General features: G+C 36.8%; 1 protein-coding gene across 2 annotated transcripts in view; it reads right to left on the bottom strand.

Annotated features, from left to right (window-relative positions):
* Positions 1 to 2,033: 2,033 nt before the first annotated feature.
* The window catches only part of LOC137252599 (coiled-coil domain-containing protein 102A), a 76,110-nt gene continuing 62,145 nt past the window's right edge, over positions 2,034 to 15,998 (bottom strand). Inside the window, exons 10-12 of one of the 2 annotated variants that reach the window (XM_067788570.1) lie at positions 14,029 to 14,195; positions 10,058 to 10,937; positions 2,034 to 4,191 (exon numbers count right to left, since the gene is read on the bottom strand). In XM_067788570.1, coding sequence (XP_067644671.1) covers positions 4,183 to 4,191; positions 10,058 to 10,937; positions 14,029 to 14,195 — 1,056 coding nt within the window. In that variant the 3' untranslated portion in view covers positions 2,034 to 4,182. The remainder of the gene's footprint in view (positions 4,192 to 10,057; positions 10,938 to 14,028; positions 14,196 to 15,998) is intronic. The other variant, XM_067788571.1, reaches the window with a different exon arrangement.

Below are 15,998 nucleotides of genomic sequence, written 5' to 3'. Positions count from 1 at the left end.
ATAGTTCCTCACACGACCTAATACCCAGTTTGGAAACACCCGTTAACGTATTCAAAAACCAAATCCTTTTAAAATGAGGCCCGATATCAACGTATCAATTCAAAATAGTTTTCCCGACTTATCATAGACACATTGTAGAGGAACCAGACTACGATACTACCCGATTCATTAATATCCTTTAAAGATATTTGAATCCATCCGTTATAAACTGTATAAAAACAGAAGAATCAGTAATGGGGAAAATCCAAGAAATCTACCCCATCCATTTTAGATCTTACAAAATAAGGTTCACCCAAAAACAAGTACAGGACATCATAAGTGAACAGGAGCAAGAGGAAATGATCATAAAGACTCATCGAAGAGCACACCGAAACCATCGTGAAAATAAAACCCAAATTTTAGAAAACTACTTTGTCCAGCCATGTCCAGAAAAATAAAAAATACAATTAAAAACTGTTTGGTATGCAGCGAGAATAAATACGATCGCCATCCCAATAACCCCGAATTGAAAGGACACATCCTTCACATCGATATATACGCAACAGAAAAAAGCCTAGTACTAACGGCAATCGATAAGTTCTCAAAATATGTTCAGACGAAAATTATAAAGTCCAGAGCAATAGAACACGTGAAAGAGCCCTTGCGTGAACTTTTATTCCAATTTGGCGTCCCAGAACTCATAGTTATAGACAATGAGACAAGCCTCAATTCCGCATCCATTACCTTTATGCTCGAGGACACCCTAGGCATCCGAATATACAAAACTCCTCCATATAAAAGTTCAGTTAACGGACAAATAGAACGCTTTCATTCCACCCTTACAGAATTAATACGTTGCCTAAAAGCTGAACGAAATTTTCATCATTCCCCGAACTTTTGGACAGGGCAGTTTACGAGTACAACTATACAGTACATTCCACAACAGGACGAAGACCAATTGAAGTATTTTTTGGACGAAAGGTTAGTACAGACCCAAGCCAATTTGAACAACCTAGGAGAGAAATTACAGAAAAACTCAGGGAAAAACAGAATAAACACCTTACCTACACAACAAGAAACGCACACCCACAAAGACATACATGCCAGGAGATATTGTATTCGTAAAAATCGACAAACGATTAGGATCCAAGATATCCCCAAAATACAGAAAAGAAATAGTAAAAGAAGATAAAAGCACAACAATTATAACTGAATCAGGAAAGACGGTACATAAAAGTAATATTAAAAGTTAATAATTCCTACATTTACAGACTCCATCTCCTCCTACCGATTAACGGAGACGTAGAAGTTTTGGACTACACGCACTCCTATTCAGTGACCATCAACAATGGACTGGCCAAAATTCAGGACGGTACCTTTAGACTTATTCACGTAATTGACCTTAATAAGTACGAAGCACTTTTGACGGACATTCACACTCACATATCAGAGCGACTACCTAAGGACAGTTTTCATTATCCAATCCTTAAACATGAAACAAACCAAACCCTCGAAATCCTTGAATCCCTTAAACCAATAAAGAAACTACGTAAAGAAAGAGCTATTAATATCCTAGGCACTGCGTGGAAATATCTGACTGGATCACCGGACCACAACATTAACAACAACCTGATGAACCTAAACGAAAATAACAATAAACAAACGATAATAAATGAACTTTTTAGTAAAAGGTTAAGAAATATTACCACATGACAAATCCAATTTTAAATGCAATAAGTAAGGATAATAGTATAATCGATGAAATTGTAGTAGGTTTGCAAAGTAAAATAAGGGTAATAAAAGATTAATTAATAAATATAAAATACGCCATACAATGGGCTAAAGGAAATATCCTTAATACTGTAATACTTAACAATCAGGAAGTAAAAGTAGCATTAGAAAAATTAAAGGCAGAAGAAATGCCATTTAGCAACGCAGAAGAAGCGTTAGGATTTTCAAAAATAAATGTTTTATGTAAAGAAATGATAATTATCTATATGGTAAAAATTCCACTTACAAGTAATGAAACTTTTAGGAAAGTAATATTAAGGCCAGTAAAAAAACAAAATAATATTGCAATAAATATTCAATACGATGAAATTTTGAAATGTAAAAATAAAACATACGGTATTCGTAAGCCATGCAAAATATACAATGTAATATCAATATGTAATAGAAATAATTTAGTAGACTTAAGTGAAGATCAATGTATACCTAGATTAATAAATAGTTTGAATTCGAGTTGCTCTACGATGTCAGGCCAGCACATATCTGCGGTAGAAGAAGTACAACCAGGCATTATCCTGCTAAACAACTTCAATGGTCGGATATAAGTTAACGAGGCACCACAAGAAATTAATGTGACACACCTTATCCAATTTTATAATTCAACAGTAAAAATAAATAATCAGTTATACAGAAATATTGCATCCCAACCATTTGAAGCCATACCTTCAGCCCTGCGGCTAACCCCAGCTGAAAACGGTCATATGGACATTTTATAATTAGAAGTTCTGCAAGAACTACACATCAACAACACAAAGCGAATTGATTTTTTGAGACAACATTTTCTATTGGGACACTGACAATCGTAACCATCATAGCGCTGGTGGGTATATTAATTATCATCCGTACACGTAAACCAATTAGTATTGAATACATTGAAAAAAGCCAAGCAGCTCAAGCTGAAATTCCTACAGGGGTTTTACCCAGCCAGACAAATAAAATCCCGACCTACATCAAGTTCAATGATCTTCCTTTCTTCTAATGACCGAGGACGTTCATTCTTGAGTGGGGGATAGTTAACACAACAAACGTTGCAATAACACAATTACTGCATCACAGCAATATCAAGTGACAATGCGAACATTTAACCTGATTGTCTCCCATGGGCAAACGACACCACACGCGCTACCAAAATATGATGACGCTGCTACAACAAACCCGCAAATATTCCCACCACATGCAAGTGCAACGTGACCTGACAAACATACAAATGTAGAATTAGCCGTAAAGTACAATTAAGAATAATTGTAAAATCAGTTCTAATTTGAAAGTGAACGAATAAAGTCGGACTTCGTGTTCACAAAATTATTTTTTAAGGATTTAATGTAGTAAAATCCTAACTTACATATTGTGACGAATATTAGTATCACTAAGTGATACTCACAGCACTAAGCGGTTATTAAGTAAAGGCACAATAATAAAGCAAGCTGCCACTCTTGGTACGTAAACACATCAATCATCATTTACATATATATGTACTACATACAAGGCAAAAAAGAGATGCTTGCAAACACATGTAATTATCAGCCGAAGTAGTACTCACATACACACACGCATATGGCTATGCGAGAGGCTATAAACTACAAATACACATACATATAGCTGGTAACCAAGTAGTAGAATCTAGAAGGAGAAACGTCTAGACATTTGTAGAAATATGCGGACAAGTCAACAGAGAGTATAAAAGCAGCACAAGCTGAGTAGTCAGTAATCAGTTTTGATTTAAGCACGAAGTAGTCTATTAAAGACTATTTTGTATTATTGAATATTGGAACATTTTAGCGATTCGAACGTTAGCAGAAGGTTTGGAATAAATAAAATCGTTACAATATGTAGCTATTACACAAAATTTCGGAGTGTAATAGTTGCGGTTTAAGCCAGGTTTCAGTGAATATCAACACTTTGTATGATAAGAAAGAGCTGAGATCTCCAATTAGTTTTTTTGGGCAGAACTGGATTGAGGACTCACACTCGCGGTTTAACGTCCACTTGCTCAAAAAGCTGTTAAATCAATAATTATGTAAGACGGGCACTTTTGGCAAGGGAAAGAGAACTCCGCTAAAAGGTTAATATTAAAATATTGCATAGATTATGATGTATAAAATATATATAATAAAATTAATTACAAGTTTTTGTATATATATGTATTACATAATATGTATCAATATAAATATATAGCACAAATTGTCCATCTTAGTCTTAAAATTTAATATTGCTATAATACGAATATGAAGACATTTTATTTGTATATTCGAGCACGGAATAATTTTGTTTTATAGCTTATTCAGAACATATTTTTTTTTTTAATTGAATATTTAAGAACAGACATATATTTATAACGCTTTATGAATTGTTTAAATTCCTTCGTCACTGTTTCCTTCTGTTTCATCGTCCAGCAATAGACTCGTTGAACCATAATTACGGAGTCTGTGAATGAGAAATATAAGAATTTATTTCAGTCTCAGCTCCAAAACTCAAAATGATTTTAGATGAAGATGAAATGATGTAGGCAAAAGAAAAACAACAAAAGATATGTAAGCTTGTACACTGAAAGAAAAAGACTGGTAAAATCAACCGAAATTTCTGTCAATTTTTATCCATCGCAACGAGATGTTGAATCAACTGCGCACAAATCGTTGATTCGTAATTGACTGTTTTAGTGGCAGAATAAACAGGAAAAGTTGTTTCATTATACTTTACCCATAGTTTTGTTAAATTAACAAGTATTACTGTCGCTCTAGGAATACCAATCAAAACTGTTAATATGAAAGGGATTTCTGTTCTCTTGAAATCATTTAGATTGATTAGGAACAGTGTTGATAATCATGGTACATTTGTACTTTTTTGGTACATTTTTGTAGAACACAGCACTACACTTCAAGTTCTTTGCAAAGCAGCTCTGAGTGTACAAAAAAATGTCAAATTTTTCGAAAAAATATATCCGTCTTCTTTTACCTCACAAAAGTTTCCTAAATACGTGCTATTTTTAAAATGTACGTTAGCGAAATAGCAAGCCATGAAATACGTACATACGCTTACACATTTGTATGTAAACGAATTTATGTATATACAGTTCACTTAAATCAAAAAATTCTCACCAACAAGATGATGGAGACTCCAACCATACAGCAGCATAAGTGTATAAATATACAAACAAGTATGTAACCAAGACGAAAGAAGTTGCAGAAAGTATAAAATTTCGTTGAAGCAACAGTGGAAGGAAATGTATCCATGGTTGGAAGAGGAAAAATCTACTCAGGGAAAAAAATGTATTTTGTGGCAATTCTTCATTTCTAGGCGGACTTGCTCATATCAAACGACATGCGTGCTCTGAAGCCCATATTCGAGCTGAAAATTTAGCCAAAACTACACCGAAAATTGCGGAGTACGTTGACAATAAATCTAGCAATTCAGAAAGCCAAGCCGCAAAGAGCTTTGAGGTAAAGTTGTTTTGTTGCCGAGCACAATTTGCTAGGAATATTTTTCGGTACAGAAATGTTTGCTATTCTAAATTTGATAAAATAGAGAAATTTGAATCTGAATTTAGAGCTTTAGCAGAGCATGAGAATCTTAAGAAATTGAAGAATTTAAATATAGGCAACTTTTGAGAAGAAATAAGATCAGTTAAAAATTAATTAATGCGCCAATGTTTTCCAAGATTTATAGAATAGTTCAACGCATATTGTCGGTTCCACATTCATCCGCAAACGTAGAAAAGATATTTTTTATACAAAAATTTAATTAAAATGAAGTGGAGAAATAGACTTCAAAGAAACACAGTTTCGAATAGAGTTGGCAAATATCCGTGCACCTCTGATTTTGTCACAGCTACTGAAATAGCACAGTACATTTCAGCGACAGCTTACATGGAATATTCGTGACTGTTTGCCTGTTACAGCATTTATTTCCCGTTACCAATCACATACTCAAACATAGCTCTCATCACATCATCACAGGAACAAATCGCTTCTATGCTATGAACCTATACAATGAGCAAGTTACTTAAGTTGCGACTGAATAACAGTAGATGTCCCCAAAAATTACGCAGAGTGTATTATTCGCAAAACCCACTCCGCAGGGAAAAATTTAAAACTGATTTCTGAGGGTACATTCAAGAGCCATCATCCGGTGGAAAAATCTTGAGCCAGATAAATAATTTTGCATGTAAATGCAACAACAACGATTTGAGCCAGATAAGTCCAGATAGAAGTCTGGTTCAATTTGTGAGCCAGATAATTTGTTAATTACTTCTTTTTAGTTTGGCAACGCTGCCTTTAATAAAACTACTTTTCAAAAATAGATGTCGCTGCTTAGCCTTTCGCCGTATGAGTTAAATGAAAAACAGCGGCGACATCTGCCTATCACATTTCACGTGTGCGAAAATTTCACGACATCTGCTTCTCGAGTCTCTAATGATCCAGAGCATTCCCGTGAGAATTGAGCGTGAGCCTGAGCTGTAAAACTCACTGGATGGCGGCAAATAACTGTTAGTTTTAAAATGTACACTTTTTCTTCATATAATTTCTATGTAAGAAAAATGTACATTTTAAAACGCACACTTACTGAATACAGCCCCTGTTGCCGTGGTATTGGTTTTTTTTTTCAGTCACAAACACAGTTATGAGCCGCTGTGACTGAGAGGACACAATCACACATAACATTATTCCTCAAAAATCACGGGATCGGCCAACATTAGTTTCGAACTTAATAAAAACTAAAGACTTGAGGAAATAAACTAACAGTAGTTGTCATAATATAGATACGAAAAAAAAACTTTTTGTCAAATGAGGTGTTAAAATAACTCAAAGAAGAGCTGTTAATGTAGTAATTAAAACATCAGTTATTAGTATAGATATAGGCGACAATTCGTCAACTTTTATATCTGAATCTAAACCTTTTGTACCTAAACTGTTTTTATGAAATGTTTTTGCATTGAATGCAGTTGTTGTATTTGTTTTTAATATTAATTTTATGTTCCTTAGCGATACTCAATAAAGAAATGTATTTATATATGTACATACTTGTACGACTTAATCGATAAACTTGTTTTAATATTTTTACTGGAAAAGTATTTCTTCATAAATAATATTTCCCTTTATACCACTTTTTATTTGTGTTAGAAAGTTTCCTGACTAAAAATAGTTTTTCGATAAAGAAGCAGAGCATATAGTTTGGTTAAAATTCATATTAGAAGACTTTTGGTACATTTTTGGATTATTTGGTACATTTTTTTTCCTCGTTTGATACAAAATGAAAAATCCTTTATCATCCCCGATTAGGAATCTGTCAATTTTACGGAATTTGTTAACTTAAGAGCGGCAATTTCTCTTCTGTTGAAATTACTAAACTAATTTGTTCTCTTGACAAAGAAATCGGTCGAATTAACCATAATTCGATCAATTTCACCGAATCTCCGTTAAGTCAAGAACAACAGAACCGATTTGTTGATTTTACTAGCACCATTTCTTTCAGTGTAATGTGGTTTACAAAAATCATAAAACAATTTACGTATGTACATATGTATATATGTCTTGATCTCAGTACAAAAATTTATTGAAGGACCAAACTTTTTTAATTAGGCTCTACCCTATTTGTTGTTTTTGTGAATATTCTTGCTCATAAGTGAATAAGTAAAGATCGTAGAGCTCATCATGAAATTTCCTTTGATTCACACCGTGGAAATCACGTCAAGGACCATACAAATTCCGTAGAACTTTTCTCTGCAATATTCCAAGGTTCATTCCATCTTCTTTCAACAGCTTCTGTCATTTTGAAATACATCAACATAGGTGTCACGAGAGACTACTAGAACGTGATTTGTTTAATTTTTTTAAATGCTAAATGATGTACCTTTTGTTATTTAGACTTATTCCCCGTTGGATTTCTGGCCTGCCATTGAAAAAATGATATTTATCTCCCAAATACACGAAGTCCATCACAGTTTCGCAATTGATATCTGCTGGCAAGGCGCGAGTACCTGCGCTGTTTTCGCCTCTTTATTCCGCCCAGAGAAGGCTAAACTTAAAGCGCGCTTTCGTTAGGCCAATAATATTAATATCATCGACATACGCCAGCAAGTATACGCTATTGTAATAGATTGTACCATTGCGGTATAAATCTTGTGCTAGAACTTTCTTCTCTAAAGAACTCACAAAATAGCGAGTCGCCTTGGCTGACGCCTCGTTTGGATTCGAACGGTTTTACTACTCACGGAGATGATTGATATTGTTGAACGTCATTTGGCAAAGCTTTCTTGGGCACTAAAATTCAGAAACGCAGCATACAGACAACTCCCTTGGGCATCCCTTGAGTATTCTACTGGATTCGGGCAAAAAATGTGGTACATTGTGGACTTACCAGGTCCGAAGATCGCTGCTATGGCCCAATTAGTTTGTAGACTTTGGGTTTTTTTTCTTATGCGATATTATGTAGGCGGAATGCGCGTTATTTAGCGCGGTTTGGGGCATCCAAACTTGAAGTATCCGCTCGTAAGACCATATTTTGCATAGGACCATATTTTGCATGTTCTCTAGCATATCTTTAAAATAAATAAATGTAAGGCGCGATAACCTCCGAAGAGAATAGAGGCCAAGCTTCTCTTCGAATTTGCGTAGTGCTCCTTTTTAATTTTTCCTCCAAATTGGCGGGACGGAACCTACTTGTTTTTTTATGGCGACTCCGTACGACATCTGCAGGGCAGATGAGTTTTCACTGAGAGCTTTTCATGGCAGCAATACACTCGGACTGCTTACCAAACACTACCGAGGGGCGACACCGCTTAGGAAAATTTTCTTTTAATTGAAAACCCTTGTTTCTAAAATTTTGATGTTGCTTTGCCCGGGGCGTCTCTTCACCTTCATGTTTTAACAGTTCGGTTTATAGAATGCCGTTTCCCGGCGCCTTGATATTTTTCAACCGGGATATTGCGATACTTACTTCACCATAGTCGGGTGGCGGCATGCATATTCTGTCGTCAGGGATTGGGCTATCACGTTGGTCATGTGCTCTCAAGCAATGAGAAGTGTTCCCACTATGACTTGGGCATACTCACTACGTCGGTAAATATGATGCAACTTTCATTGCTGCAGGAATCTCCGCTGGTCTTGAAACCTTCCTGCATACGCCGAATTTCCTTGTAGGATTTTCGAGCATTATTCCCATCAATCAGCATCTTGCGATTCTCGCAATCACGCTGTTAAGCATGAGCTATACTTGGGTTAACAAGTCGCCTCTATCGTTCCTGTTGGAGTTTGCAATGGTCTTGAAACTTTCCGTCATCTCTGGATTCCGAATTCTCTAGTAAAATTTCCGGGCGTTATTGCTATCAGTCAGCATCTCACTTGCTCACGTTTCTTTCCTCTAAAAATGCCTCTGCTCTCTTGACGGCATAATATTGATCACATACATTCCGGGCTGCTGCGCTTGTACGCGACGTGGTCCTGTAAACAGTGTCTTTTTGTTTAGAGAAAGTATGACACTACTCATAGTACCAGTTGCTTTTCTGTGCTCGCTAAAGCCTTCAAATATGCTCAGCGGCGGTACGTACCAAGTGAGAACAATGTTGCCGCGTCACATAAGTAGGAGATTGCTATCTCCGAGAAAAAGCAGTGTTTACTGGACAATCTATCATTTGTTGATACAGCATATTTCGTATCACAAACCCAACACAATGACGCGGCTTTCTTTCTTCTTTGCATGACCACTGTAGAAGACGTCTCTAAACGCGAATGTTTCATCACCTGCTCTGTATTTTGCTTTTCTTGTAACGTTGTGTTTTAGTCTTTCCATTAAATAGGATAAGTCGTGCCATGGTATCTTCTTTGAAAAGGGTCCGCACAATTCAGGAATATGGCCTTCAATCATCCTTTAAAACGTTTTCCATAGGCATCACCAGAAAAGACGTTTACGCGGTAGCTGAGTCTGTGTACCGTAAAGACTTGCGTTTTATTTCAGTACAGCACTGCTTAGACCGTGATGTACTCCACAAATGGAATGAGAAGGTAAGATTACTACACCAACAACAGGATTAGAGAAGAAGAAAATGATAGATGGACAAGTGGAAGGCAGCCGCGTGTGGCTTTATAGACTTAGCACGTAATCTTGATGATTTTTCTACAGTTTTTGATGCCAGTATCTTCTTCTTTTTCTTGTACTTATAAGCATCCAGTTCCCATCCTACGTTAGTATATAATATTTTATGTTTATGCGAACTATTAAAATATATTAAAAGAAGCACCACACAACACAGACGAAAATAATGACTTTCTCAAATTACTCATGCACATTAGCTTACCTCGTCGTCGGAAACTTTGAGACCATCTAAATTAATACTGTTCATTGAGTAGCAACCACCAACACTATTTCCACCATTATTAGCAACATCCTTGCAGTTGTATTGGCCAGTACTAGTAGCACTAGCATTACCACCACCACCAACCACACCTACTACACCAATACTACCACCGCCAGACGTCGAGGAATGTGAATGATCATCATTATATAATTGACGATTTATATCATCTTTATTCAATAAGTTGTTGGGATTTGAATTTGAATTTGTTGTTGTATTCGAATTCAAACTTGCACTACCACTGACACTGCCATTACCATTACCAGAATAAAGGCCTAAACCAGAATTATTTGAGTTTTTTAATGGTAATGCCAGATTTGAGCGGTTACCACCAGTTTGGTGCTGTTGTTGATGATGATGTTGTTGTTGTTGTGATTGACTACCAGTGGAAGCAGCGGCAGCAGCAGCAAATCTACCCGATGATCTTTCACGTTGCTCGCGCTGGTGGTGATGATGTTGGTGTTGTAAATGTGATGGATTATCAAATTTTTGTTTGGCACGTTCAAATTCAAGATTACGCGATTTCGATTCAAATATATTCTCTTCCAAATGTGTAGGTTTAGCATCATAGAATGTGCTAGTTTGTTGCATTAAAGTACGTTCTGTATGGCTAGAACGTTTTGGTAAAGCTGTTTCATTGTTAGCGCCACCGTTTGGCAAGCTACTAGCCGCATTATGACTATGACGGCTACCAGCTGGTTGATCATCGAAAATTTGACGTAAATCATTGATGTTAGGTAAACATTCGCTTGGAATTTCTACGGCGATCTTATTACGTAATTGCACACCACCGACAGTACGCATTTGTGGACTGGGTGCACGTCTTATATTTATTTTATATTTTTTAATTTACACAAAGTTTAAATGAGTGGTCAAGCATGAGGGTTAATTGAATGAGTTAGTGCAGATACGTAGGTAAATAAAGTTTTAATTTAGAACAATAATATCCATTATACACAAAGCAGCAATCCAAAATGTTAAGAAATTTGAAATATTGCAGATTTTTTTCAGTAATTATATTGAATTGAGGGTACATACAAGTATAAAGCATTAGACCGCATCAGGAGAATTACACCGTACACCTTTGACACGTAGTTTAAATAATTATACTGTACCGAATGTTAACAATTTCGATACATCACTATGCCGTTAGTAAATAAATGGTGCCCAAACACAACAGCATGCAAGCTGATGAGACAACAAATAATTACGCACCAAACAGCAACAATACACAGCAACGAAGAACGCTTATGAAATTACATAAAGTACAGATATACATCTATGTATATAGCAGAATCCAATATGAGACACAGAAGAACGAGTAAATATAAGCAAATATTAGAGCAGTCTGTTCGCGACAAAGTCTAGCCCCTAGCAGAGTAGTCCATCCGTTTGATTTTACCACGCAATAAGTGAAGTACGCGAATACGAGGGTTGCTATTTATATTTTGAGCCTTGGCAACACTAATTGTTTGCCGGTGCCATCTGACGTTTTCAATTGAAAGTTTGAGGTTTTTAAGCATAACCTTCTTCAGAAAATTTTGACATTTGAGCACAACTTGTGTTGGTAACAGTAACTTAAATATTGTATCTCAGCGAAAAAATGGAATTAACTCGTGAAAATTTTCGTGCGATGATTTTTTACGATTTTCGACGTGGATTATCAAGACAGGAGTGCTTTGAACAACTTACTTCCACTTTTGGTGATGAAGCCACATCCTTTGCCACTGTGAAACGCTGGTATAACGAATTCCATCGTGGCCGCCGTTCGCTCAGGGACGAAAGTCGTGAAGGTCGTCCAAAATCAGTTGTTGTGGAACAAAACATTGACGATGTGCGCGAACTTATATTGCAAGATCGTCATACGACTTATCGTGAGATTGAGGCATCCCTGGGCTTTAGTATGACGAGCATCAATAAGATATCGCATGAACATTTGGCTGTGAAAAAAATTTGTTCGCGTTATATCCCGCATAATTTGACAAAAGCTCAATCCTCAATACCTCAATCGGAGTGGAAAAAGTGTTACGAAAATTGGTTTGAACGCATGCATTGTTTTAGTTATGGTTGAAAACAGGCAATGTATTTATGGCAAACGTAACTACATTACCATTATAGATGTGTTAGTGCAAAGTGCGAACATTTTGAAAATAAAAATGTTCGGCCTTTATCATATAGAAGTAGTTTGCTTTTTTTCAAGGTAAGTTAGGTTAGGTAGAACTGGCAAGTCCATGAGGACCTCATATGGACTGATTGAGTCCGTAGTGTTACCAGAAGTTTATTTTAACGACCAAACTGAAAAACCCTATCAAAAACCAGGACCTATGTTATAAAATAACTCCGCCTTCTTGGCAAATACTAGAAGCTTTCTAGGACTTAAGCCACTTGCTGCCTCTAGATCTGACAGCTGTATCACTCCTAATAGGTGGAGTCTTAGCCTGGCAAATGCAGAGCACGAGCATAGAACGCGCTCGATCGTTTCCTCCTCCAACCCATACTTCCTACAGCTGCTATCACTGACCTAGCCTAATTTAAAGGCATGTGACGCCAGAAGGTAGGGTCCAGTCAGAATACCCGTCATGAGTCTACAGTCCTCTCTTTTTTATGATAGAAGCAAATTTGTTAGTCTAAGATTATAAGAGCCACACATAATCTTCGACACTTTACAGCTTTAACCCACGCCTTTCCCGCTTGGTCGATCATATGCACCTCTCGCCATCGCTTAATCTCGCCTAGTCTAATTGGGACGTCTACGGATCAAGCTTCAAAGGATGCGCCTTTTTTAGCTAGTTCATCCGCTTTTTCATTCCCATCTCTTCCCATATGCTCTAGGACCCAATATAGATGTATGCTTCTCCTGCCCCGATTCTCTCCAGATTTGTCAAGGTAAATGAACAGACAATAGGGCTCGCTAGTTTATTGGAAATCATCTTTTAGTAAGCTTGTAGTTAGCATTTTTTCATGCTGGTAAGCTTGTGTTGATATGAAAATAAAAATTTATTCAAATGTATGAAAATTTATTTTCACTCCATCGTTTCACAAAACAGGAATTCCCCCAATTCCAGTGAGAGCACATTTTTCACTCACTACGTACCGACGCTGCGGACATAACTGAGCCCCAATGATCCGGAAAAAAGATTAGTATTATGAAAAATGCCAAGTCACCTCACAAAACAAGGAGGCTGCCTACATGACCAAGCTGTGTGACTCCTAACGGTGTGAGTGCAAAGAACTTCTGATGCAGAAACTTTTGAAAAAAAGTGTCAGACTATCGCATGCCATGGATGAAGAGTGCTTTGACCAATCCATAAGGTCCTCAAGCTGCCTTAAGTGCCAGCAAATCGATATATTTAAAACCAAGTATAGGGGACGGCTGCTGTATTATAGAGGTATTTTGCTGATCTTAATAACCAAAAGTCCAGGCTGAAGTGTTCTCTGCTATGCTAAATAAGGTTGAGCAATGCCAGCAGCTCCGTCAGAGGATTGGCAAAAACCTATCTGATTCATTTGAAGCCAAACGAAGCTTCAAACCAGTGGGATTTCTTCGTACCGCGAAGGTACAACCTGTTACTAGAGCATGCGGTTAATAGATAGTGAACTCAACTAAAGTTTTAACATCGGAAAAGTGTTGAGATACGCTCATGGCAAAACAGTGGTGGACAGACATAGGGCGCTAAGTCCCAAGTTCTAACCGAACGTCATGAGCCATTTACGGGTTGATACTATTAAGGTCGCCTTCATAGGAGTAGTAAGATCACAAAAGTAAAAATATATCACAGTCTACTTTTGAAACGCTTTTTTAGACAAAGGTCAATTGGAATGTGTACGGCAAAACTGTTACGGTCTAACCAACATACGGCATGTTTAAGGATTGTTGTTAAAGTCAAGTTTAAAGGTACGAAAAGAAATCAAACCTGGTTTGTAAATGTTGTATTTGCACTTGTAGTCCCTCAGTCTGTCCAACCAATTCATCATTGGTTCGTTGTAGGCGGCGTACTTGATTAACTGCAGAATCTAGTTCATCTTCTGCACCAGCTAGTTCACGTTTCAATTCTTCTACACGTTGACGTAAGCGTTTTACCTAGATGTAGAAAAAAAAGTAGTTTTCAATGATTGATAATAATTCGAATAAGACATTTATCCAAGAATACTTTAGATGCAAGCAGGGTCGTCATAGGGGATTTTTTTTGGGAGCAGAGTTTATTTGATTTTGTATACCTTTTATGAAAATGATATGCAACATTAACTTTGGTCCGAGTCCCAAAATTGTAAGTCTTTGAAAGAGACGAGCTATACCCACCATAATTATACCGAAGTGATCAGGATGACGATCTGAGTTAATTTAGCCAAGTCTGTCTGTCTGTTTGAACGCAAACTAGTCCCTCAATTTTCGAGATATCTTGAGAAGGTTTAGTGAACGGGTATGTTTTGATGTCCGATTTGGCGTTTGCCAGAATCGCCCGGATCGGACCATTATAGCATATATCCCTCATTCAACAGATTTCAGAATAAATAAGTTAAGAGACTTTACGAATTTTTACTAGAGCTTACGATTTCTTCTCGAACACAAGCGAGATTTTCGAGACCCGAGAAATCGAGAACTCGACTTCTCGCGGGATTCTCGTGTCTCGAAGTACTCGTAAATCTCGCGAGCTTCTCGACATTCTTACTTAAATGCTGTATGGACAGTATTTATACACTTGGTTTTTTTTACTTGTGACTTTTTTGTTGATTATATTGCTTCAATGACATTTAACTCAAAACATATGTACTATACATATAATTTTGTTCGCAATATTTTATTTTTCAATGAAACATCAAGAACACGGCTTCTCGCGAGATTCTCGAATCTCGAATTACTCGCAAAGCTCGCGAGATTCTCGAAACTCGAATTACTCATAAGGCTTGCGAGATTCTCGAATTACTCGAGATCTTCTCGACTTTCAATTCAGTCGCTGCATTGGCAATATTCTATACATTTATGGGTTTTTTACTCGTGGTTTTGCGGCCATTTTGGCTTGAACCAGAAGCACTCGTAAGCTCTATATAAAACAGCCAATGAACCGATTAAGTTGAATGTCAAGAAGTTCGCGAGCTTTAGGAGTAATTCGAGATTCGAGAAGGCGAGACTCGCGAGAAATCTCTTCTAGAACATGTTCGAGAAATCGTAAGCTCGAATTTTTACAGTTTGAAGTACAAGCGTAAACTGATTCACTGCACTCACTGCTGAATCTCAGTCGCTGCGTTCATACAATCACCCTTATCGCGAGTTTTATTTTCACCCGAAAATATTCACAGTTTTTGTTCACCCTATCGCAGAGGGTGGCGAAATAATTTTTCGTTTTCGAAAAAGATTTTACCTTCACCCTTATCGCGAGTTTTATTTTCACCCGAAAATATTCACAAATTTGATACTCTTATAGCTCCGACACATAAGCAGTTTTTCATATAGATGAGTTTAAAAGCGGTGACACAATGACATTTTTCATATAGATGCGTTTATCACAAGCTTGTGCATTTCAATAACATCGCCACAATCAACCAAGATGTTGCGTTTGTAAATATGAAGGAACTTCAGACTTGGCAATTGAAGTTTATTACGCCTTGTCCATTCACATACAAAATTTCGCGAAGCACTGTTGCAAACATTCTCCCTATACAACAAAAATATTGTTAACATATTTTGTGTCGTATTCGATTGTTATATTGCAGTTTTTAATTGTGAAAAATGTTAGAAAATTTACCAACCAGTGGGAAAAATAATTTCACTTGCAAAGTGTGCCAACACCCTTAGCCAAAGCAAATGTCAAATTCTTCTTCTCATGATTTGCTTGGAACAAAATTGGGGAGTTGGCTACTTTTCAATATCAAATGGCGCTAGTGT

Source organism: Eurosta solidaginis, chromosome 5 (genome assembly GCF_040869045.1).
Source record: "Eurosta solidaginis isolate ZX-2024a chromosome 5, ASM4086904v1, whole genome shotgun sequence".
Taxonomy (NCBI): Eukaryota; Metazoa; Arthropoda; class Insecta; order Diptera; family Tephritidae; genus Eurosta; species Eurosta solidaginis.
Note: the sequence above shows the minus strand (reverse complement) of the source record. Positions and strands in the feature narration are given on the sequence as shown.